The following is a 23,015-nucleotide window of genomic DNA, read 5'->3' as shown; positions in this document are numbered from 1 at the left end:
ATTTTCAAACTTTCCTAATGAGACGTGCAGACAGCGATAGCACGTTTCCAAATAACAAAATCAAATTTCACGCATGTTTTCTAAAATCAACACTTTCCTAACATACAAAAGACATTTCATCAACACTTTCCATATCTTTAAGCATATGTTGTGCCATATGCACCCCAGCTAGTGTAAAAAGATATGTGTGTGTAGAATCGAGAACCATGTCATACAAGAAGGTCACACAATTCATATGGCTAGCCACCGAAGAGATAATTTACAATTAGTCCTTAATTCGTAGTACTTCAGTTTAAACCAAGTTTCACATCCATTAGTTATGTTAGATTCATATGACTTCACTTCATAAGTAGGTAGATAATGCATAAGACTGAGATTGTGGTTAGGGATGAAAAAACTAAATATGGCATGAATATAACAATTATCAGCAATGTCCTTGTGACAAGAACTGTATTTATCTTTTATTCCCATGTTTGAACTAGTATAGGTCGGGGTTACACATGATGGTGCACATCACTTTATTTATCATCGGTACATTGAACGCTCATTGACTAAACAACGATGATCCGCCCGTCTTTTGTTTTACAGGTCTTCATTTCATTGGCCACCGATGCTTGTAACACTACTCCCGGATGGTTGTTGTTGTGGATAGGGTTGCTGAGGTTGGTGTGGTTGTTGGGGGAAAGTTTGTTGGGTTTCCTGGAAAATTATTTGTTCTGGTTGATGGGTTAATGGTCGTTGGGGCTGGAGAAATGGTTGTTGTGGTTGTTGGGGTAATGGTTGTTGCGGTTGCAGGGTGGATGGTTGTTGGGGTTGGGGCTGGAGAAATGATTGTTGGGTTTGATGGGGGAATGGTTGTTGCGGTTGTAGGGGGAATGGTTGTTGTGGTTGTTGGGGGGATGGTTGTTGAGGCTGGGGAAATGGTTGTTGTGGTTGCTGGGGGAATGGTTGTTGTGACTGTAGAGGGAATGGTTGTTGGGGTTGCTGGGGAATTGGTTGTTGAGGCTGGAGAAATGATTGTTGTGGTTGTTGGGGGAATGGTTGTTGCGGCTGTAGAGGGAATGGTTGTTGCGGTTCCTGGGGAACTGGTTGTTGGGGTTGAGAAAATGGTTGTTGTGGTTCCCATGGGAATGATTGTTCTAGTTGCCAGGGGAATGGTTGTTGTGGCTGGGGAAAAGGTTGTTGGGGTTGTTGGGGGAATGGTTGTTGTGGTTGTAGGGGGGTTAGTTGTTGGGGCTGGAAGAATGGTTGTTGCGGTTGCAGGGTAATTATTTGTTCTAGTTGCTCGGGGGATGGTTGTCGAGGCTGGAAAAATGGTTGTTGTGGTTGCTGCGGGAACGGTTGTTGTGGTTGCAGTGGAATTATTTGTTCTAGTTGCTGGGGTAATGGTTGTTGGGGTTGTTGGGGGAATTGTTGTTGGGGTTGCTGGGGGAGTGGTTGTTGCGGTTGCAGGGGGAATGGTTGTCGGGGTTGTTGGGGAATTATTTGTTCTGGTTGAAGAGGGAATGGTTGTTGGGGTTGCTGGAGAATTATTTGTTCTGGTTGCTGGAGGAATGGTTGTTGTGGCTGTAGAGGGAATGCTTCTTCGGTTTGGGGAAATGGTTGTTGTGGTTGCGAGGGAAATGGTTGGTGGGGCTGTGGAAATGGTTGTTGGGGTTGAGGAAAAGGTTGTTGTGGTTGTTGGGGTTGCTGAGGGAATGGTTGTTGTGGTTGCAGGGGAATTGGTTGTTGGGGTTGGGGAAATGGTTGTTGTGGTTGCGGCGGGAATTGTTGTTGGGGTGTGGGAAATGGTTGTTGTGGATATGATTGTTGTTTCAGAAATGGTTGTTGTTGATGGGAAAATGATTGTTGTGGTGATTGCAACTCTTTGTTGCTAGGGTTTAGCTGCCTAGCAGTAGTGGCGATGTTCATCGCCATGGCAACGAGGACAAAGATGAGAAAGGTCTTCATGTTGGATCGGTGGTTACTACTGCTTGCTCGACTTTGATGTTTGTGGTCTAGATATGTGAAAGTTTGGATGGTGGAAGGTGACCTTGATGGTACGTGTGTATTTATAGCTATCATGCATGGTTTCCTTTTATCTTTGCACTCGCTTTTTGAAAAAGTGTTTGTTTACTTATTCAACTAATAATTTGGTATGTTGTGTTTGGTGGCACTACTTACTAGCAAGATTTTGGATTTTCATGATCGTTTCTTTTTGTTGCACATATCATCTGGTTGTAAGGAATGCTCGATCACTACCAATGACTCATCATGTTCACTTTACACTCCAAACATTGATCTAGATTTTATCCCTTTTTGAAAGTTAGTTTGTGAAGTTGTACATGTTGTTAGTCTTATCTAGATTGGCATAGTTTGAGTGGAACTAAGTGTGTAAGCTTGTGTGTGTCATTATGATGGATAACACTATTAATGTGAAGATTGTTCTAAACTATCTTTCCAAGGATAACTTTATGTTTTTTGCACAATATGATTCTAAGACGGATAACCAAACATGACTCATCAAATAACGAGATAAACCAAGTAGCAAGTTGAGGGTTGTAAGTTATAACATGGACTTTTCTCTAAGATGCACCATGTCGTCGTGTATGCTTTGCAGATTCGGAAAGGATCTACCAATTTAGATGCAATTGAAACAAAAGTAGACCGAAAACATAAGCAATGAAATAAGAATACTATAATGTGAAGCTCTACATGTGTGGCAAACAGTAAGATATTGCATACAATAGTCTATTGGTCATATTTTCTGGCCTGGGGCTCAGCACGAAATTGCATCAAATGTATACTTTATTCAAAATATAGGTATATTCTATTATTTTAATACTCTGAATACAATTATTTTAATTGACAACTATCGTTGTTCATGTGTTTCAGGTCGAGCTGGGCTCGGGCTTGGGATTTTGGCTTCGGGTTTTGACAACCTCAGCCCGAAAACCGACCCGGACTACTTTTATTTAAAATGAGAATACTATTTTGGCTTTGGGTTTTGACAACCCCACCCAAAACCCGACCAGATGATCAGGTTTAGCGTGACCCACTCGCACACCCTTGTACCGGGCGCTCATCTGGGTCGGCCCATGTGCGTGTTGGGACGCAGCCTGTATTTTTTTCTTTTTTCAATAATTCAGGATATCAAAAAGTTCTATATTCCAGAGAGCTTGCTATTTTTTAATAAAATAATCATTAATACAGATAAATATTCATGATTTCAAAAAAAAAAGGTCATTCATTCAAAAAATGTTAACGGCTCAAGAGAATGTCTACGAATTTGTAAAAAAATATGTCCACAATTTTTTTTAAAAAATAAGAAAAATGTTCAGAATTTCAAAAAATGTATGTGAATTAAAACAATGATCACAAATTTAAAAAATGTGCACGGTTACAAATAAAATGGTCGTGAATTTAAAATCTGTTCATGGTTCAAAAAATGTTCAAGATCAAAACACAGATGTTCACGGCTTCAAAAACAAGTTCATGATTTTTTTGAAATGTTCAGATTTCGAAATAGTGATCGTGAGTGTAAAAATAAATCACGGTATCAAAATATGTTCATGATTTAAGAGGATTTTCACGAATTTGTAAAAACTAAATCACAATTTTGTTAAAAAATATTCATGTATTTAAAAAGGTCATCATTTCATAAACTGTTCACAATTTAAGAAAATATTTGCAAATATAAAAGATTTCGCAAATTTAATAGCCAACGAGCAAGCTCGGCCTACATGTTTCTCAGACCGAGCCCAAAAACTCGACTGGAGGGTCCAGGCTTAGCGACACAGGCCCTAACCAGACCCGAAGTTCCCCGAACGTTCGTATCGCCCTGGGACCCAAAACCAATGAGTAATAGCATTGAAAACTCGCCAGAATGGACAAAATCTGCGAGTTGTGATGAGGTCCCCGTAACCGGTCCTTGGAGTTCGTGGAACGTTTGTAGTGCCCCGGGACCCAGAATCAGTGAGTAATAAGCATAGAAAACTGCCAGAATGGACCAAATTTTGAGTTTTGACAAGGTCCCCATAACCGGTCCTCGAAGTTCGCGGATCGTTCGGATCGCCCCGGGAACCAATATCAATGAGTAATAGCATAGAAAACTGGTCAGAATGGACCAAATTTGTGAGTTTTGACGAGGTCCCTGTAACCTGTCCTCGAAGTTCCGCGAACGTTTGTATCGCCCCGGGACCTAGAATCAGTGAGTAATAGCATAGAAAACTGGCCAGAATGGATCAAATGTGTGAGTATTGACGAGGTCCCCGTAACCGGTCCCCGAAGTTCGCCGAACGTTTGTAGCGCCCAAGACCCAGAATCAGTGGGTAATAGCATAGAAAACTAGCCAGAATGAACCAAATCTGTGAGTTTTCACGAGGTCCCCATAACCGGTCCCCGAAGTTCGCGGATCGTTCGGATCGCCCCGGAAAGCAAAATCGGTGAGTAATAGCATAGAAAACTGGCCAGAATGGACCAAATCTATGAGTTTTGAGAGTCTCCCCATAACCAAACCGCAGAGTTCCCCATATGTTCGGATCGCGCCGGGACTAGAAATCAATGAGTAATAGCATAGAAAACAAGTCAGAATAGACCAAATATGCGAGTTTTCACGAGGTCCCCGTAACCGGACCCCGAATTTCCCGAACGTTAATATCGCCCCGAGACCCGAAATCAGTGAGTAATAGCATAGAAAACTGGCAAAAATGGACCAAATCTGCGAGTTTTGACGAGGTCCCCGTAACCGGTCCCCGAAGTTCCCCGAAAGTTTGTAGCGCCCCGGGATCCAGAATCAGTGTGAAATAGCCTAGAAAACTAGCCAGAATGGATCAAATGTCTGAGTTTTCACGAGGTCGTCGTAACAGTTCCCCGAAGTTCGTCGAACGTTTGTAGTGCCCCGGAACCCAGAATCACTGAGTAATAGCATAGAAAACTGGTCAGATTGGATCAAAGCTGCTAGTTTTGACATGGTCCCCGTAACCGGTCCTCGAAGTTAGCGAAACGTTTGGATCGCCTCGGGAACAAAAAGTAGTGAGTAATAGCATAGAAAACTGGCCAGAAAGGACCGAGTGTGCGAGTTTTGATGAGGTCCCCGTAACCGATCCCCGAACGTTTGTAGCGCCATGGGACCCAGAATAAGTGAGTGATAGCATACAAAACTAGCCAGAATGGACCAAATCTGCGAGTTTTCACGAAGTCCACGTAAGCAGACCCCGAAGTTCCCGGAGCGTTCGTATCGCCCCGGCACCCAAAATCAGTATGTAATAGCATAGAAAACTGGCCAGAATGGAAAAAATGTGTGAGTTCTGATGAGATCCCCGTAACCCGTCCTCAGAGGTCGTGGAACATTTGTAGCACCCCGGGACCCAGAATCAGTGAGTAATAAGCATAGAAAAATGGCCATAATGGACCAAATCTTTGAGTTTTGACAAGGTCCCCATAACCGTTCCCCGAAGTTCGCGGATCATTCGGATCGCCCCCGGAAACCAAAATCAGTGAGTAATAGCATAGAAAACTGGCCAGAATGGACCAAATCTGAGAGTTTTAACAATCTCCCCATAACCGGACCCTAGAGTTGCCCAAACATTCGGATCGCCCCGGAACCCGAAATCAGTGAGTAATAGCATAGAAAACTGGCCAGAATGGACCAAACCTATGAGTTTTGACAAGGTCCCCGTAACCTGTCCGTAAAGTTCCCCGAACGTTTGTATCGCCCCAGGACACAGAATCAGTGAGTAATAGCATAGAAAACTGGCCAGAATGGATCAAATGTATGAGTTTTAACGAGGTCCCCGTAACTTGTCCCCGAACTTTGCCGAACGTTTGTAGCGCCCAGGACCCAGAATCAGTGAGTAATAGCATAGAAAAATGGTCAGAATGGACCAAATCTGCTTGTTTTGATATGGTCCCCGTAACCAGTCCTCGAAGTTAGCGAAACATCTGGATCACCCCGGGAACAAAAAGCAGTGAGTAATAGGATAGAAACTGGTCAGAAAGGACCAAGTCTGCGAGTTTTGATGAGGTCCCCGTAACCGGTCCACGAAGTTACCCGAACGTTTGTAGCGCCATGGGACCCAGAGCATAGAAAACTGGCCAGAATGGACCAAATCGTTGAGTTTTTACAAGGTCCCTATAATCGGTCCTCGAAGTTCGCAGATCTTTCAGATCGCCCCGGGAACCAAAATCAGTGAGTAATAGCATAGAAAACTGGCCAGAATGGTCCAAATCTGCGAGTTTTGACAATCTCCCCGTAACCGGACCCCGGAGTTCCCCAAACGTTTCGATCGCCCCGGGACCCGAAATCAGTGAGTAATAGCATAGAAACCTGGCCAGAATGGACCAAACCTATGAGTTTTGACGAGGTCCCCATAACCGGTCCGCGAAGTTCCCCGAACCTTTGTATTGCCACGGGACCAAGAATCAGTGAGTAATAGCATAGAAAACTGGCCAGAATGGATCAAATGTGTGAGTTTTGACGAGGTCCCCGTATCTGGTCCCCGAAGTTTGCCGAATGGTTGTAGCGCCCAGAACCCAGAATCAGTAAGTATTAGCATAGAAAATGGTCATAATGGACCAAATTTGGTTGTTTTGACAAGGTCCCGTAACCGGTCCTCGAAGTTAGCGAAACGTTTGGATAGCCCCGGGAACAAAAAGCAGTGAGTAATAAGATAGAAAACTGGTTAGAAAGGACCAAGTCTGCGAGTTTTGATAAGGTCCCCGTAGCCGGTCCCCGAAGTTCCCCGAACGTTTGTAGCGCCTTGGGACCCAGAATCAGTGAGTAATAGCATAGAAAACTGGCCAGCATTTTGGTGTGTATCCACAGCTCACATATATGGGCCTATCATCTAATAGATTCTCTGGGAATATCCCACCAAATCTAGGTGCATGTACACAGCTAACAGTATTAACTCTAGCAAAAAATTATGATCACGGGTTCCATACCTCCAATCCTTTCTAAATTGTCCAACCTAGAAGTGCTGAGACTCGATTCTAATAATCTCAACGGTGAGATTCCACCAGAAATCTGCACTTTATCGAACCTATATAGCATGAACCTCTCATCGAACCAATTATCTGGATCAATACCTACACAAATAGAAAAGCTAAGCAATCTAGAATACCTTTATATCTCTGGGAACATACTGAGTGGATCAATACCCAAGGAACTAGGGGCCTGCATGAAACTACAGTCCTTGAAGATCAACAACAACAACTTCAGTGGGAGTTTGCCTGGCGCGATTGGAAATTTAGAAGGCCTGCAGATCACGTTAGATGTGAGCAACAATAGCCTCAGTGGTGTGTTACCACAACAAATTGGGAAGTTGCAGATGCTAGAATTTCTGAATTTATCACATAATCAGTTCAGCGGCAGCATTCCATCCTCCTTTGCAAGCATGGTTAGCCTTTCAACACTTGATGTGTCCTACAACGAGTTGGAAGGACCAGTCCCGACAGCACGGCTACTCCAAAATGCTTCAGCAAGTTGGTTTCTTTTCAATAAAGGTCTGTGTGGTAACCTCTCTGGCCTGCCACCTTGTTATTCAACTCCAGTAGCCGGTCACCATAAGATAAAAGTACTTGGTTTAATTTGGCCAATTGTTCTTGTGGTGGGTTTCAGCATTGTTGCTGCAATTGTTGGCCTAATAATGCTTAGATGTAAGAATAGAAGACCACAAGAACGTGTTACTGCTGAAGGAAGGGACCTATTCTCTGTTTGGAACTTTGATGGAAGATTAGCATTTGATGATATTGTAAGGGCAACTGAAGACTTCGATGATAAGTACATCATTGGAACAGGAGGATATGGTAAAGTCTACAAGGCACAACTCCAAGATGGGCAGATAGTTGCTGTGAAGAAGCTTCATCAGACCGAAGAGGAGTTGGACGATGAAAGAAGATCTCGTAGTGAAATGGAAATCTTATCACAGATCCGACAACGGAGCATCGTCAAAATGCATGGATTCTGCTCCCATCCAACTTATAAGTTTCTCGTCTACGAATACATTCAGCAAGGAAGCCTCCATGGGACATTGGAAAATGAGGAGGTAGCAAAGGAATTAGATTGGCAGAAGAGAATTTCTCTTGCAACTGATGTGGCTCAAGCCATATCTTATTTGCACCATGAATACAATCCACCTATAATACATCGAGATATCACGAGCAACAACATCTTGCTTGATACAACCTTCAAGGCTTTTGTCTCGGATTTCGGCACGGCAAGGATTCTTAAGCCCGATTCATCAAACTGGAGTGCACTAGCAGGGACATATGGCTACATAGCCCCTGGTATGTACTAGTACAATATTTGTGTTCACGTCAGAAGCATTTATCTCTATCCATTTGTTCCTAACTCTAATGTTTTGATCTTGTGCAGAATTGTCGTATACATCCGTCGTGACAGAGAAATGTGATGTCTACAGCTTTGGCGTGCTTGTGCTAGAGCTAGTTACTGGGAAGCATCCAAGGGATCTATTGGATGGTAGTTTGCTGAGCAGGGAACAAGCTATCCTGGTGAATGATATTCTGGCCCAACAGCCGACAAGACCAACAACAACCGAAGAGAATAGCTTAGCTCTGCTCATCGAGCTGGCCTTCTCTTGCTTGGAATCTTCTCCACAGGCAAGGCCAACCATGAGGGAGGCATACCAAACACTCATCCATCGACCCTCTTCTAGTTCATGTCCAGTGCCTTTCGGCACACTTACATTGCAGCAAGTAACGGATGCTTGCTAATACATGATCGAAATTCTAGCGAGAAGGGTCCATCGTAGCAGAACCCGATTTAGGTTTCCGTTTTGCCTCGAGTCACTCTATGCCACATATGTATGTTTAACTATGTAATCCAATCGTGTCATCTCGTAGGTTTTATTTCTAGAAAAAATAAAAACCGGTCCATGCAGCGTGAACCTGTTCATGACATGGCCGGATGGATAAGTAGCTGCATGTTGTCATGATTGTCTCATGCGATGGCATGAGTACCGGCTGTAGCAGCTTAGAAGTTGTGGCATGGTCAAGGGACATGGGCCGGATGGCACGTCCATGAAGCTCGATATCATCTGATTGTAAGAACTGCTCGATAACGACCAATGACTCATCGGATTCACTTTACACTTCAAATATTGATCCAGATTTTGTCCCTTTTTGGAATTTAGTTTGTGAAATTGTACTTTTATGCTTGTCCAGATTGACATAGCTCGAGTGTGGAACTAAATTTGTAAGCTTCCATGTTTCATTATGATAGATCCCACTATTACTGTGAAGGTTGTTTCTAGACACTATTTTCTCCAAACTAACTTTGTATTTTTTTCACGATATGATTATAAGATGGATATTTAGACATGACTCATCTAATCGCCAGATAGACCGAGCGGCAAGTTTAGGATTGTAAAGTGTACTTTTATGTCTACCATACATCATCTTGTCTTGCCTGGTCTGCATATCTGAAAAGTAGGTAAAATTCAAATACAACTGAAAGTGGTGGCAAGCATCGTATTGATACAGAGTCCGAGGGAATCCTCCTTTTCTATAAAAAGGTACGAACGGATGCGTGCGGCACTATAGACAGTCATATTTCATCCTCTTGCACCAACATCCTCCTGGTTGACAAACGTATTAATTCGATTGATGAGATATGCACGTCCCTCATGATTCCTGGTGATGTTTTGGTGGTGTAATGATCACTAGTGCATTTGACACAGCCATGTGGCCAGTGCTGGATATTGCATTTGTTTGGAACTCTTTATTCTATTAAAATGGCTGCATGCATCATCATGATGCAGGGGCCGGGGACGGTCCTCCTTCTAAAAAAAACAAGTATGGAAGTGAGGTGGGATTTCTGGCTTCCCCGGGGCACAAGCAAAAAACAGACTATCTGATAACATAGACAATCAATAGTGTTGCCGCCGTCGGGGCGTGCCATCGGGCAAAGCCCAGCTGGCGTCGGTGGCAGCGGGACTTCTTCTCCCCTCTGATGATGGGAACGACGCGGGCAGTCCTTTTGGCGGGCGGCAACGCGCTCATGGCAGGGTGCGACGGCGCACGCTCGGGCGGTGATGATGGCTCCCGTGCATGCTCCATGGCTCTCCTGCGTCCCTGGTGACTGCGTGGATGGCTGACTGGGACGTGCCCATGGTGTCCGCGGCCCCAATCTGGCGAGGCCAGATCTGGTCGTCGGCAACCCGGGTGGCGAGGGGCTGCCCCCCCCCCCCCCCCCCCGGCGGATGTCATCCTAGTTGACAGCTTACCTCAAGTTGGTTCCATGTTGCTCCTGGTGTTGGTCTTCGAGGTTGGGCAGCTCATGGTGGTGGCGTTGGTTGTCCGTGTGGTTGCGGCATGACGATTCGACTCGACAACACAGAGCGGGGGTGGAGGTTCCTCGTGGTGCCGGCATGGCTTGCCGGGACCTTGAAATGTGGGTGCTGTGAAGCTAGTGAAGGAGATCCAGATTAGAGGAAACTTTGGTCGGCCCCACCTGGCCGCACCGACGACGACCCTCAAGGGCGCCGGTTTCTTCTTGGAGACGTCGGTCTATGTCTGCTCCTCTACTTCCCTTTTACTTGCCCTCGGGTGGAAACCCTATGTGATAGCCTGGCTTATTAGGGATTATAGACTACTCATATCTATAAGAAATTCCTTTTTTCGGGAAGCCCATTCGAACAAAACTCCCAGGTTAAGCATGCTCGGCTTGGAGTAGTTCTAGGATGGGTGACCGACCGGGAAGTTAATCCCGGATGCGCATGAGTGGGGACAAAGTGCGCGCCTTAAGGGCTAAGTGATGGTGGGTGCTATGTGGATCGTTGACGGTTGTACATGTACTGAAGGGATGAGTATATGGAATTGGCCACAAGATACATCAAGATCACATCAATACATCAACATATTCAATCACCATGTAGAAGAGCAGGGTCCGACTACGGACAAAAACAAATGATAAAAAAACATTGTCCATCCTTGCTATCCTAGGCTGTCGGTCTGGAACCTATCCTAGATCGAAGAAGAAGAAAAAGAAACTCCAAATAGAACAATCATCGCGCTCGCGTCAAAGTATTGCTTTACTTATACCTACAACTGCGCCATACCCTAACTCTGGTGGGCGGCGGCGGCGTCTTTGACGTCATGTCCATCCTGAAGGAGTCGCCTTAAGGGCTAAGTGATGGTGGGTGCTATGTGGATCCTTGACGGTTGCTAGTGATGGGCACTGTTTCGGGGGAAACCCTAGGATCTGGTCTTCCAGATCGGACGATGACGGTACTTCGGTGCCTTTTTCTCTTGGAAACATCGTTTGTGGAGCAGCGCTGGATGACAAAGGAAGGAGGTGGAGCGGCATCGTCTTGCATGGAGCTTTGGTGGAGCTGTCAAGTCATGCATCGCTAACAGGTGCTACGCTAAGTGATGTTGGGAACGTAGTAATAATTCAAAAAAAATCTACGTGTCACCAAGATCAATCTAGGAGAGGAACCAACTCACAGGAGATATATCTCAGCATTTTGGTGTGTACCCACAACTCATAGATATGCGCTTGGCATCGAACAGACTCTCTGGGCAGATCTCACCAAATCTAGGTGCATGTACCCAACTAATGGTACTAAAGCTAGCACAAAATATGATCACGGGTTCCATACCTCCAATCATTTCTAAATTGTCCAACCTAGTAGAACTAGCACTTGATTCTAATCATCTCAGCGGTGAAATTCCACCAGAAATCTGCACTTTAACTAATCTATATAGGCTGAACTTATCATCAAACCAGTTATATGGACCCATACCTACAGATATAGAAAAGCTAAGCAATTTAGGATATCTTGATATATCTAGAAACAGATTGAATGGATTAATACCTGAGGAACTAGGGGCCTGCATGAAACTGCAGTACTTGAAGATCCACAAGAACAACTTCAATGGGAGTTTGCCTGGTGCGATTGGAAACTTGCCAGGCTTGCAGATCATGTTAGATGTGAGCAACAATAATCTTGGTGGTGCATTGCCGCAACAACTTGGGAAGTTGGAGATGCTAGAATTTCTGAATTTATCACACAATCAGTTCAGTGGCAGCATTCCATCCTCCTTTGAAAGCATGTTGAGCCTTTCAACACTCGATGTGTCGTACAACAACTTGGAAGGACCAGTGCCAACAGCACGGCTGCTAAAAAATGCTTTGGCAAGCTGGTTTCTTCCCAATAAAGGTTTATGTGGTAACCTCTCTGGCTTGGCACCTTATTACTCAACTCCAGTAGCAGCTGGTCACCATAAACGGAAGATACTTGGTCTTCTTTTGCCAATTGTCCTGGTGGTGGGTTTCTGCATTGTTGCTGCGGTTTCTCTCATAATAATAATGCTTCGTCGTAACAAGAGAAAACCACAAGAAAGTGGTACTGCTGAAGGAAGGGACCTATTCTCTGTTTGGAATTTTGATGGAAGATTAGCATTTGACGATATTTTGAGGGCAACAGAAGACTTCGATGATAAGTACATCATTGGAATAGGAGGCGCTGTCTGGCGCCGTGGGGGCATCGACGGCAGGCCTTGCAAGATCGATGCGTCAGTAACTCTTCTGAAGATGGATTGATGGAAAGCGGCGGCGACGACCTATGAGGGTGCGTTGGACCGGTTTGTGCCCCTGACCCGGTATGTGGCTCGGTCGGGGCCTTCGGCTTTAGATGTTAGGCTAGGTGAGAGGTCTGGGTATGTGGCTCACACTTTCTGCACCCATTCATCATTGAATAGGAGTAGCGACTGATATTGTCAAGAGGGCGGCTTCAGATATATTGATGTATTGCTTTGTAAGATCTTTGTGAATAATTAATAAAATGACTCCATGCATCTTCCAGATGCAGAGGCCGGGGGTCATCCTCCTTTTCTATAAAAAAGGAGGATACGCAAAGTATACAAGGCACAACTTCAAGACGGGCGGCTAGTTGCTGTGAAGAAGCTTCATCAGACAGAAGAAGAGTTGGACGAGGAAAGAAGATTTCGTATTGAAATGGATATCTTATCACATCGAAGCATTGTCAAAATGTATGGATTCTGCTCCCATCCAGCATACAAAATTCTTGTCTATGACTACATTCAGCAGGGCACCCTCCACGGGACACTGGAAGATGGGGAGCTAGCAAAGTAATTGAATTGGCAGAAGAGAATTGCTCTTTCAAATGATGTGGCTCAAGCAATATCTTATTTGCACCACGAATGCAGTCCACAAATAATCAATCAAGATATCACGAGTAACAACATCTTACTTGATACAACCTTCAAGGCTTTTGTCTCGGATTTCGACACAGCAGGGATTCTTAAGCCCGATTCATCAAACTGGAGTGCACTTGCAGGAACATACGGCTACATAGCTCCTGGTATGCACAAGACCAATATTATAACCTTTCTTCTCACATCATAAGCATTCATGTCTATCAAATTGTTCCTAATTTTAATGTTTTGATTTTGCGCAGAACTATCGTACACATCTGTTGTGACAGAGAAGTGTGAAGTCTATAGCTTTGGCGTGGTTGTGCTACAGCTAGTGATGGGAAAGCATCGAAGGGATCTATTATATGGTAATTTTCCGAGCATGGAACAATCTATAATGTTGAAAGATATTCTGGACCAACGGCCCCCATCACCAACAGCAACAGAAGAGAATGTCAATAAATTGTTTAAACTAATGTTAAACGTGTGTTAGGATAGTCGGCGTATGCTCTAAAACAAGGTTCCATATGTGTGTGTATATATACAATTTAGTACTATCTTTGGCTTATTTAATTTCATTCAAGCAGTGGTTGGTGAGATTGGCATGCATGGACCAAACATCATACAACCTTCTTGATATTCATGCCTAGTACAAACTTAACACAAAGGATCGATGGCAGAAAATAATGGGAGGAGGCATTCCATCATTCCACGGCTCAGGAAGGAACAAAACCAAGTTCTAGAGCACTCAAACCGCAAACAACAAACAACAAAACCGGGAGCTGAAGCGAGAATACCAGGAAAGACCGTCTAGAGCAGTCAAACACACGGACTCCGATCCTTACTGGGTCGGGTTGCTACACTCGTGGGCTTAGCGCTCGGTGTTCTGTGCTCGACAAATGAATCACACCTTTTGGGTAGTACCACCACCGACGATGTATTTTCAGAACCATCCACGAACGTGTAATGACGAGTGCTTAACATGTCAGTGTACGCAATTTAGTGCCCGTTTGTGAAGATGTTTTTTTATAGTAGTGCAAGATCGGGACTCTCAAAATGTAGTGTGACGGCCTCCACTACTTTCCCTGAGTGCGACGAGGCACGATGCAACGGAGGCCGAGACTCTTCTTGTACTGTTGCGGCATCGGCGGTGTAGGTCCAGTGGCAATTAGTAGGCATCTCCGTAAACTCTAACTCTAGTTGCACGTAGTGAAGATGGGGATAAAATGTGAAGTGGCGTGTGCATGTGTATAACATGAGTGCAGCTAGGGTTATGGTCTAGCAGTAATGGTATAGGACTAGTGGGCACAACCTAGACGGCTCCAAAATAGAACCAGATATGTTGCTTAAATTATTGTAGACGACTCGCTTTAAGAATCGACTGTGGAAGGCAATGCTTCAGTCCACCTGCTTGCAAAGTTGCTATTGTAGACATTCAAGACCTTGGTATTGCATGGGCTCCAATCCCAAATATCCCAAGACCTTGGTATTGAGCTTCAATGCCACACTTGGTGTTTGGGTGTTCATGTATAATGTTTTTAAGAGAAACTGCATGCTTTAGTCCACCATTTAAAAAGGGATTTGTAAACAACCGACTATGCAAATTATGCAAATAGCTAGAACAGTGAACTACTTGCAATAAGCACCCCTATAATCAGGCTTAATATATTCGTATTCAATGCTCTGACTACGATGGCCTATTATGCAGTAGTCATATGCTCGTATTAGCATAACACATGTTCCTTATACTTCTAGAAGTGATTTTATAACCTACTAAACTATAGAAGTCACATATATACTCACATATAGGGTCATAGGGGGAATGTATAAACAATTCACTTAATATTGTATGCTAACACTTCAAGACACGAAAAGATACGACCGCCATCCTATCATTTGCACCCTACACTATGCGCGTGACCAAATTTATTCAAATGACGTCTAAGACTTCGAGGCCTCGAAGTACTTACAACAAGTAAGAATATGACATGCGATGGCTAACTTTGGGGAATCTAACCATCGGTTGTGTGACAAAGAGCTACACTTCCAAAAAAAGGCACATACCAACAACCATCGAATGACCCATGTATCGATTGGGCCACCAAGACAATGCCTTCGAGAAGGATGAAACACTCATACGACAATATTGTCAAAACAAACTAGTGAAGGCATGTACATGTGTTTTCACCCTAGAGATCACCTCTCGAACTCCAAGACCACTCCTTCAACAACAAGAAGTTTCTAATGATATACTTTTTGTGGCACATATCTTACATGTCCTTGGTCAAATTGATGATGAGAATACATGTGTGCCTACCAAGTACTTATAAAGACCCAATTCAATATATATATTTAAACTCTAAGCTATCGATTTTGTTGCTTATTTATTATTCGCGTGCTCTGTTATTTTGCTATGGACGAAAGTTCCATGAAATCCATAGGGTACTCTGTGTGGCAATGTTATTTTGGCAACAGGAGCACCTTCAAATCTTTGGGTGTCAATAATGTGCACCTGCGACATATGAAATAATTAAAGCTTCACAGCTAGACTCACTTGTCTTTTACATGGAAATTGGGGTGTATATATACTGTGTTTCCATGAAAACGTGCCTGTGATGTATTAGTTACTTCGTCATGTACAAAAGAAATTATCCACCCATCATCTTCATGTGAGCCACAAACTCTTGGAACAAATGATGCTCCAGAGCAGAACTGATCTTCACCAAGTCGATGAATTTCCATCTTTATTAGATCTTTGGTTGAGGTCTGGTTTATAGTTTTAATCTGAGTTATGAAATGTCGGTTAAATATTTGTTGAAATGATGCACAAAGAAGATACATACCTCTGTTCCAGTCCCTCTCTCATCTAAGCAGAGTTTTGCAAATCCTCCATATTTTGGGAGTACTATGATATATGATAAGAAGAAACCAATCAACTTGTTATGCATAATATTGTATAAACACACAAAATTAGACAATGTGGCTTCATTTAAGAAATACCTTTTCCACATCCTTCTCCAGATCTTGTTACAGAATCTACTATTTGTGCATAGGCATAACTATGATGCAGGCCTGTGTAGTGGTTGTTGATCATTGGCAACTCCAAGGAGCACTCCCTTCCGGTCAAATATTCCCCTGTAATTGTCTTTGTTTCTTGGTTTAATCTCCATTCATATAAGCGAGAGAATAATTTCTCATTAATTCTCTGCTTCGTTGTCTTGCCATCTCCTGTCAGTTGAGATTTTTCAGGTAATATGTCGGATTTGCTTAGTCTTGGGCCTGGTATGACCGAATCAGCTGAACAGAGTCCCTGGACAACAACCTAAGTCGGCGGGAAAGGATGAATTTTGTAGCACGGGTAGTTGTTAGAAACAATTTTGTTTAACCAAATTCAATACAATTACAAATATATTTGAAAAAGTTAACAACTCAACGAATACTATGTACCTCATCACCCTCCTCAAAGCAGTTGATAAGATGAAACATGCAACATGGTTCAACATCAAACCATACAACCGACTCTGCATCGCCATAGCGGGGCATAACCCCAATTCTTGCATAACCTTCCTTCTCAAATTCAATTAGCCTATGCGAGGGGTACTATTTAGCTTTGTTCCGCAAATTAAGGCAAGTACTTATTTATTAGGATAAGTTTAGTTGGAATACTTACTGACCGCCTGTAGTGAGTCTGCCGATGTCAACTGTTAGTGGTAAATCCATGATTATGTTGTACCTACATCAAGAGAACAATAAACGTGAATTGCTTTGATCGACTAATTGAATATACCAGTCTAGGATTATTCTAGTATCGCTCATCGACACATTAAAATTTGACCAATAGTATGCAATAAATTCAATAAATTGGGGGGTGCAATGCAAATGATATTTCCTGAGTTCACATACCTTATAGTAACTCCTATGTCATGGCAAAGTGTAGGTCTGTCTAGCTTGAGGTCAACTTTATGTTTAAGTTTGGTTCCATCATCTAAGTCAAATAAAACTTGGGCTGTAATTATCTGACTTCTATCATGGCACACCATAAATGGTAAAAGTTTCTAGAGAAGTAGAATGAATTACCTGAGATAACCCCCACAACTAGGAAAGGCTTCTTTGCATCTGAACCAAAGATGACCAGCTCACGTGATTCTGGAGCTACCTACGGCCATTTGAACAAAGTGCCTCAAAGCAATTAGACGGACTGAACAAGGACAACATGGTGCGAGCGTGCGTGCGTGTATGCGAATCGAGTACATGTTCTTTTTCTCTAATTATATTTACTAGGTTTGGATAAGCGCTGCACATATTTTTCGTTGTAGTTAAATAATGTAGATTATTTGTCATGCTGGCTCGTCATGCAGAAATGGTTGCACCAGCAAGAAATGAAACAAAGATGATAGCTCAATGTCACATCGGGCGTAAGCTTTTCATGCTATGCAGAACAGAAATGTATCTGAAATATTATACTCCCTCCGTCCCAAAATTCTTGTCTTAACTTTGTTTAGAAATGAATGTATCTAAATACTAAAACTTGACTAGATACATTCATATCTAAACAAATCTAAGACAAGAATTTTGGGACGGAGGGAGTAGTGGTTATGATCGTGTTTCAATTAATTTGTATATATGACACATATTATCGAATAAGCTAAATAATACCTCACACGTTCCTACGAGAACTGGTTACAATACATTTCAATTAGATTTGGTTGTATGAAACATGAGTATTTGAATTAATAATATAAGAACTGAAACTAAAAAGAAATCTGAAAATACATATGATTTATTGTACAGTTGTAAACTATTTTTTAATATAAGTAGCATAATAGAATCAGAACGACTTTGCTTTCCCCCATGCATGGTTGTATAGCACGGTGGATATTTCATATGCATGGTTGTATGTTGAGATCAATGAAAAAAATAACGTGCTCCACAAAATAGCGTCGTCCCTGAAAATATGCTATTAGCGTGCTATTAGCGGTGGTATTAGCGAGACATTGTACACTCATCAATTTAGCGAGCCAATTCTGTATACGCTATAGCGTGCTATTAGCGGTGGTATAGCACGCTATTTTTTTTCAGTGGTTGAGATGCCCCAAATTTATGTTGAGAGACATAAGTTAGTCCGAAACACTTTTTAGATGTATATGATTTGTATCAACATGCCTTTTCAAGGAAAGAAAGACACATTAATAGGTTATTCTTCTCAAGTTACGGGATCAAACTTTTTATGTGGCTACATTACATGTACCTTTTTACCTATTCTAATCTTGTGGCCTTTATTTACTTACATATTTGAATTAGTGCTCTTATTAACCCTGCAACTTACGCAGGATACAATTGGGGTAATTGGTGGCTGAACCCCCTGTCGGTGCACCCACGCAAGAAAACGTATCAAAACACTTCAAAAAATCTGAAACTCTGTGGAGATGATATTCAATAAATGTTATGGACACATGCAAAGTTTGATGGTCAAATAACATTCGGATAGCTCAGTACAAAAAAGAAAAACTGCAAAATCTTGTCAAACAGTGCACTTACATTTTGACTAATTTTCAGTAATTTTGTCTTTTTTGTGAAGAGCTCCTCGAATGTTATTGGACCACCAAACTTTGCAGGTGCCCATAACATTTGTTGAAAGCATCCCCACAAAGTTTCAGATTTCTTTTAAATGTTTTGATATGTTTTCTTGCGTGAGTGCATCGAGCGGGGGTGTAGAAAAACCACTCTCACACAATTGCTGGTCGTCAGTACCTTTGGGTGAGATGTGCAGGGTCGATTCCATTGCTCGTGGATGTCCCATGTATTTCCTGTCTCAAGATTTTGTATGCAGATTTCCTGGGGCTGATGGCTCTCAGCAACAGCGTAAACCCTGCCCGCATGTTCAAACACATTGGTGTTGCTGATGTTCTTGTTCACCTTGCCAAACCTTAGCTGCATTAGATGATTATTCATTTGGGTTAAGGGGTTCTATCTAATAAAAACCTCATGTAATGTGGATTTGCAAACTGTTCCTTACATAGTTGAGAATGTAGGCAGAAATGACAGCTGCAGAGTCCCCCTGGGCGGCAGGGAGGAAGCATGGTTTCTGGCGGTCTCGCTCGATCTTCAATGTTTCTGATTGCACATAGCCATTAGCATAGGAGACTGACCAAGAAGCTGAATTCTTCTTGGTGAAGTACAGGGCATGGAGCATGCCCTCTCCCTCAACCCATATGTCATTTGACTCTCCAAAGATTGAGGCAGTCGATTGGAGAGCGCCAAATAGGGGATTGGAACCTGTTGCAGTTGTCTGATAGTTAGCTTGCTGTTTGTGATCCTCATTTCTATTGCACCTATTTAGTACTACTACAATAATAAGAAAATATCTATATGATCACCATTTCTGATGTATACGCCCTCTGGGAAATCTTCAGGTATGTTTCCTTCAAGCTGCAATATTTCTATGGACCCACCGATCTCATCAACTGGTGCAAAGTTGCTCTGCAAACTTTTCATGAGTAGTGTTAACTTTTGAAAAAATGAAGCGTAGATGAGTTTTGGGGTTATCATTGTTATAATTTCCTCATGGGAAGCGTGAGTTTTATCGCCTGAAGTACCTCGGATGAGTGCAGAGCTTGATCAGTAAATTTGAAGGCTGAGTCGACTATTGCATCCAAGAGTATTTGTGGGACTTTCTTCATTACATGTGATGCTTCGTCAATTTTGATAGAGAGCTGACTTTGGAGCTGCTGGATCAAAGATTTCTGAAGCAAGAAAGGAACAAAACATCTACCATTATTATATACTAGAAGTACATGACCGGCTAATCAGGAATAAGAAACACATGCTAGATGTTTGTGGTCTGTTGGCCCTTTCAAAAGGCAAGAGGAGGTCTAGATAATTAAACGTTTGAATGGATCACCTACCAACTACCATCATTTTTTGTTCGTCCATAATCAAATATTCACACAATATGATTCTGTCTCCAAATATAGCAAATTAATAGAAGGTAGGGTCTCGAGAACGTCTTAACAAAGCGAGGGAGAGTACACCGTGATATTTTTTAGATGAAGTACAAAACGATTGAAGAGAGCAAGTGATGAATGAGAAGACCAAGGATAGCTAGATGAAAAGGCGAGTGGTACAAAAGGTTGGGGAAATTTTTTTATGATGTGCATGTCAAAATCATAGTTCTATATCGATTCCTAAATGTGGACAGTTATTAGTTCAAATGATTATGATAATAAAACAATATTGATTTCACTAACATCTAATATAAGTATATACATGTATGTTTCCATACATACTGCAATATGATGTGAGTAAAATATTTTTTAGTTTTTTTTATTTCTTGAACAAAACATATATCTCATTAAAAATGGAGATCTTATTCCTGATTAACCGTGTGGAGTATTGGCTCATGGACCTTGGTGAAAATTATCCAAAGTTGTAATTTGTTTGTATTAGTTTCATAGCTAGTTTGATTAGTACAAACTCACACGTCCGTGTCCAAGGTTCATACTAGTTTAGGCAGGGTTAGTTCCTGTCCGTGTAGAAATTAGCGTAGGAATAGTCAAGTAGGTTGGGTGCTGGCTTGACGTGTATATATATACACGAGGCTGCCGTGAGTTGTATCAATGTGAGAAAAGGCAGAAAAAAAATAAAGAGAAAAAAGGCCACGACAAGGGCCTTTAGTTATAAAGGTTTTTTGTGCGCATGTTCGTCGTGTGTTGATGTGATCGATCCATGCGCGATTTCTGACGGAGGTGGATAGTACCGATTTTGCATGCACCGACTCGCTGCAATACACATTGAGGTAAGAAAGCTAATGCGCGCTCTTTTCCGACACGGGATAGTATAAAAGTAAGTTTACGTCCCATCTCGAACTTCAAATTTTCACGAGAAACGGTTCAATTACTTCATCAACAGAAGCCGGGAAATTTCAAAAGAAGAGGGAAGGGAAGGACCTTTGCATTTGAGGTTCCAAACGACGATGACGAGGCTCTTGGACCGAGAGAGAAAGCAGGTTTGTAGACACGGGAAGGTTGCCTCAAGGTATGGGGAGACCTAGTTTTCCACATTCTGATAGTGATAAGGCTAGTCCTCCTGCAATCAGAAGGAGGATTAGCCTCAACTTATAGAACATTATTGATGCCTTGTGGGCATGCATCTTGGAATATCCGGCATGGTTACTAGCACTCGAGCGGTTTGGACACATGCATGATGGAACCGGAGATGGAACACCTTTTTCTCCACATAAAATTATCAGCAATTGACTTGGAGGCTTCACTGACGTGTGCTCTTGTTGTCTGAAGTCTCTATAACAAGAGATGTCTATTATTATTGGCTAGTTCTTTAAAAGTGTGGATGGCACTGGAACGAGTAAAAATCTATTCCACACGGCAATTAATGCTAATTAATTAATGCTCATTTGGCGCCACCCCACCGCCGTGACGTTGCTAGATCATGGCTTGAAGCTCAAATGGGATCGATTGATTTGAGATCCTCTTCACGGAATCGCATTCACATTTTGTCTGCACCCAGCAACTGGGGTTTACAAATTATGAACTTATTGGGATGCTGCAACTTGTTAGTCCTATAGTTGCTGCATTATTGCCTCCTTTCTATATAGTGATTTTATGTTTCTTCCAAGACTTCTGCTTCACAACTTTTAAGGTTTTTTTATTACAAGCTTCAGATCAGGAACTCAATACATTACACGATGCTGACAAGTCAGGCATCATTCCTTGCTTAAATCTTTACCACCGCTATAGAACAACATTGGACATGCGCAAAAGAAGTAACAAGAGTTCGCAAATGATATCAGCCGCCGCCGCCTAGTCCTCCCACGACGCCCACCTCCCCTTCACCGCTGCTGATGGTCGGCCCCGGGCAAAGCCCGTGCGCCCGATGGCGGCGACGGAGGGCCTCTCCTCCCTCCCTCGAATCCACAGGCGACGAGGGTGTCCAGATCCGTGAGGTGCGGCCCTCCCGACGATGCAGCAAGTCCCGGCGGTGGTGGGATTGCTGCGGTGCGCGGATGACCAGATTCATGGGGTGTGGGTCTTCTGGCAGCATGGCGGCTCCCGACGATGGCGACCTCGGGCGGCGGCAGGTTCGGGCGACAGCACGGGCCGCGTGATGATGGATCTCATCGCTCCGGTCATCGTGGAGGATTTTGGATTGAGGCGGCGGCCCGGTAGGCATGGCAACGCCGTCCTCGGCTGGCGACCCTAGCGGGTGGCGGATGGACGGTGTCTTGACCGCATGGGCGGTGAGTTGTCGGTGGATCTCCTCCATGTTGCAAGTCTTTGCTGCAAGTCACGCGTGTGAGGAAAAACAGAGGCAGCGGCTGCAGCTTTTGTGGAATTCAAAGCCTGTACAGCAAAGCAGCATCTTGACCACACAAGCTGAAGCAAAAATCCAAGCTCAATTGTGGTCACTTTCTCTACGTGTTGACCATCTATGGCCTATGTTTTTCTTTTAGATAATTGACTTGCTTGAAACTTCTGCTTAGCGTCCCGTGTCCAGGACTTGCTTAGCATTGCTGTATAGTTTTCTGTTATGACCGGTACAACGTACCAACGGAGGAGATCCAATAGGCAGGGTTAATTACGGGTTTAGGCTAAGTTATCTTATCTATCTTAGAGTCCAAGTTATATTAGAGTCCAAGTTAGAGTCCAAGTTATCTAGGGTTTAGTGGAGGCTGTCCTCCTATATAAACACATATACCCCTTCGATATTAAGCAGACAATAAACAGTATTCTGTTGTCGTCTCCCTCAGGAGACGGGAGCCCCAAACCCTAGCCGCCTCTCTCTCACACACACACACCGCGACGGCGCCCAACCGCCGGCGCTGGCGTCCCCAACCTCGC

At 43.2% G+C, this 23,015-nt stretch overlaps 2 protein-coding genes and 1 pseudogene across 2 annotated transcripts; 1 reads left to right on the top strand and 2 right to left on the bottom strand.

The window, feature by feature from the left end:
* Positions 1 to 421: 421 nt before the first annotated feature.
* Positions 422 to 2,019, bottom strand: LOC123451128 (gamma-gliadin B-like). Its single transcript, XM_045128263.1, has one exon. It carries the CDS (start codon positions 1,948 to 1,950, stop codon positions 598 to 600), a length of 1,353 nt encoding a protein of 450 aa, XP_044984198.1. The 5' UTR covers positions 1,951 to 2,019; the 3' UTR covers positions 422 to 597.
* Positions 2,020 to 11,560: 9,541 nt separating this feature from the next.
* Positions 11,561 to 13,654, top strand: LOC123453048 (annotated as a pseudogene).
* A 1,413-nt stretch (positions 13,655 to 15,067) lies between these two features.
* LOC123450101 (carotenoid 9,10(9',10')-cleavage dioxygenase-like) lies at positions 15,068 to 21,235 on the bottom strand. The gene is made up of 12 exons (XM_045127692.1): positions 21,108 to 21,235; positions 19,758 to 19,904; positions 19,539 to 19,641; positions 19,178 to 19,437; positions 18,913 to 19,092; positions 17,239 to 17,317; positions 17,065 to 17,146; positions 16,832 to 16,894; positions 16,609 to 16,747; positions 16,162 to 16,483; positions 16,005 to 16,066; positions 15,068 to 15,927 (listed from the first exon to the last, which is right to left on the bottom strand). The coding sequence occupies exons 1-12, from the start codon at positions 21,219 to 21,221 to the stop codon at positions 15,712 to 15,714; spliced, it is 1,767 nt and encodes a 588-aa protein (XP_044983627.1). The 5' UTR covers positions 21,222 to 21,235; the 3' UTR covers positions 15,068 to 15,711.
* Positions 21,236 to 23,015: the final 1,780 nt, after the last annotated feature.

The sequence above is a fragment of the Hordeum vulgare genome, chromosome 1H, assembly GCF_904849725.1.
Source record: "Hordeum vulgare subsp. vulgare chromosome 1H, MorexV3_pseudomolecules_assembly, whole genome shotgun sequence".
Taxonomy (NCBI): Eukaryota; Viridiplantae; Streptophyta; class Magnoliopsida; order Poales; family Poaceae; genus Hordeum; species Hordeum vulgare.
Note: the sequence above shows the minus strand (reverse complement) of the source record. Positions and strands in the feature narration are given on the sequence as shown.

Excerpts from the sequence above, each read along its gene's own strand:
- LOC123451128 (XM_045128263.1), bottom strand. The coding sequence starts at position 1,950 with ATGAAGACCTTTCTCATCTTTGTCCTCGTTGCCATGGCGATGAACATC.
- LOC123450101 (XM_045127692.1), bottom strand. The coding sequence starts at position 21,221 with ATGTGGAAAACTAGGTCTCCCCATACCTTGAGGCAACCTTCCCGTGTC. Across the intron at positions 17,318-18,912 it reads CCTGCACATCTCACCCAAAG|GTAGCTCCAGAATCACGTGA; the intron begins GTACTGACGACC and ends AAATGGCCGTAG. Across the intron at positions 16,748-16,831 it reads AGACTCACTACAGGCGGTCA|GCTAATTGAATTTGAGAAGG; the intron begins GTAAGTATTCCA and ends CCCCTCGCATAG.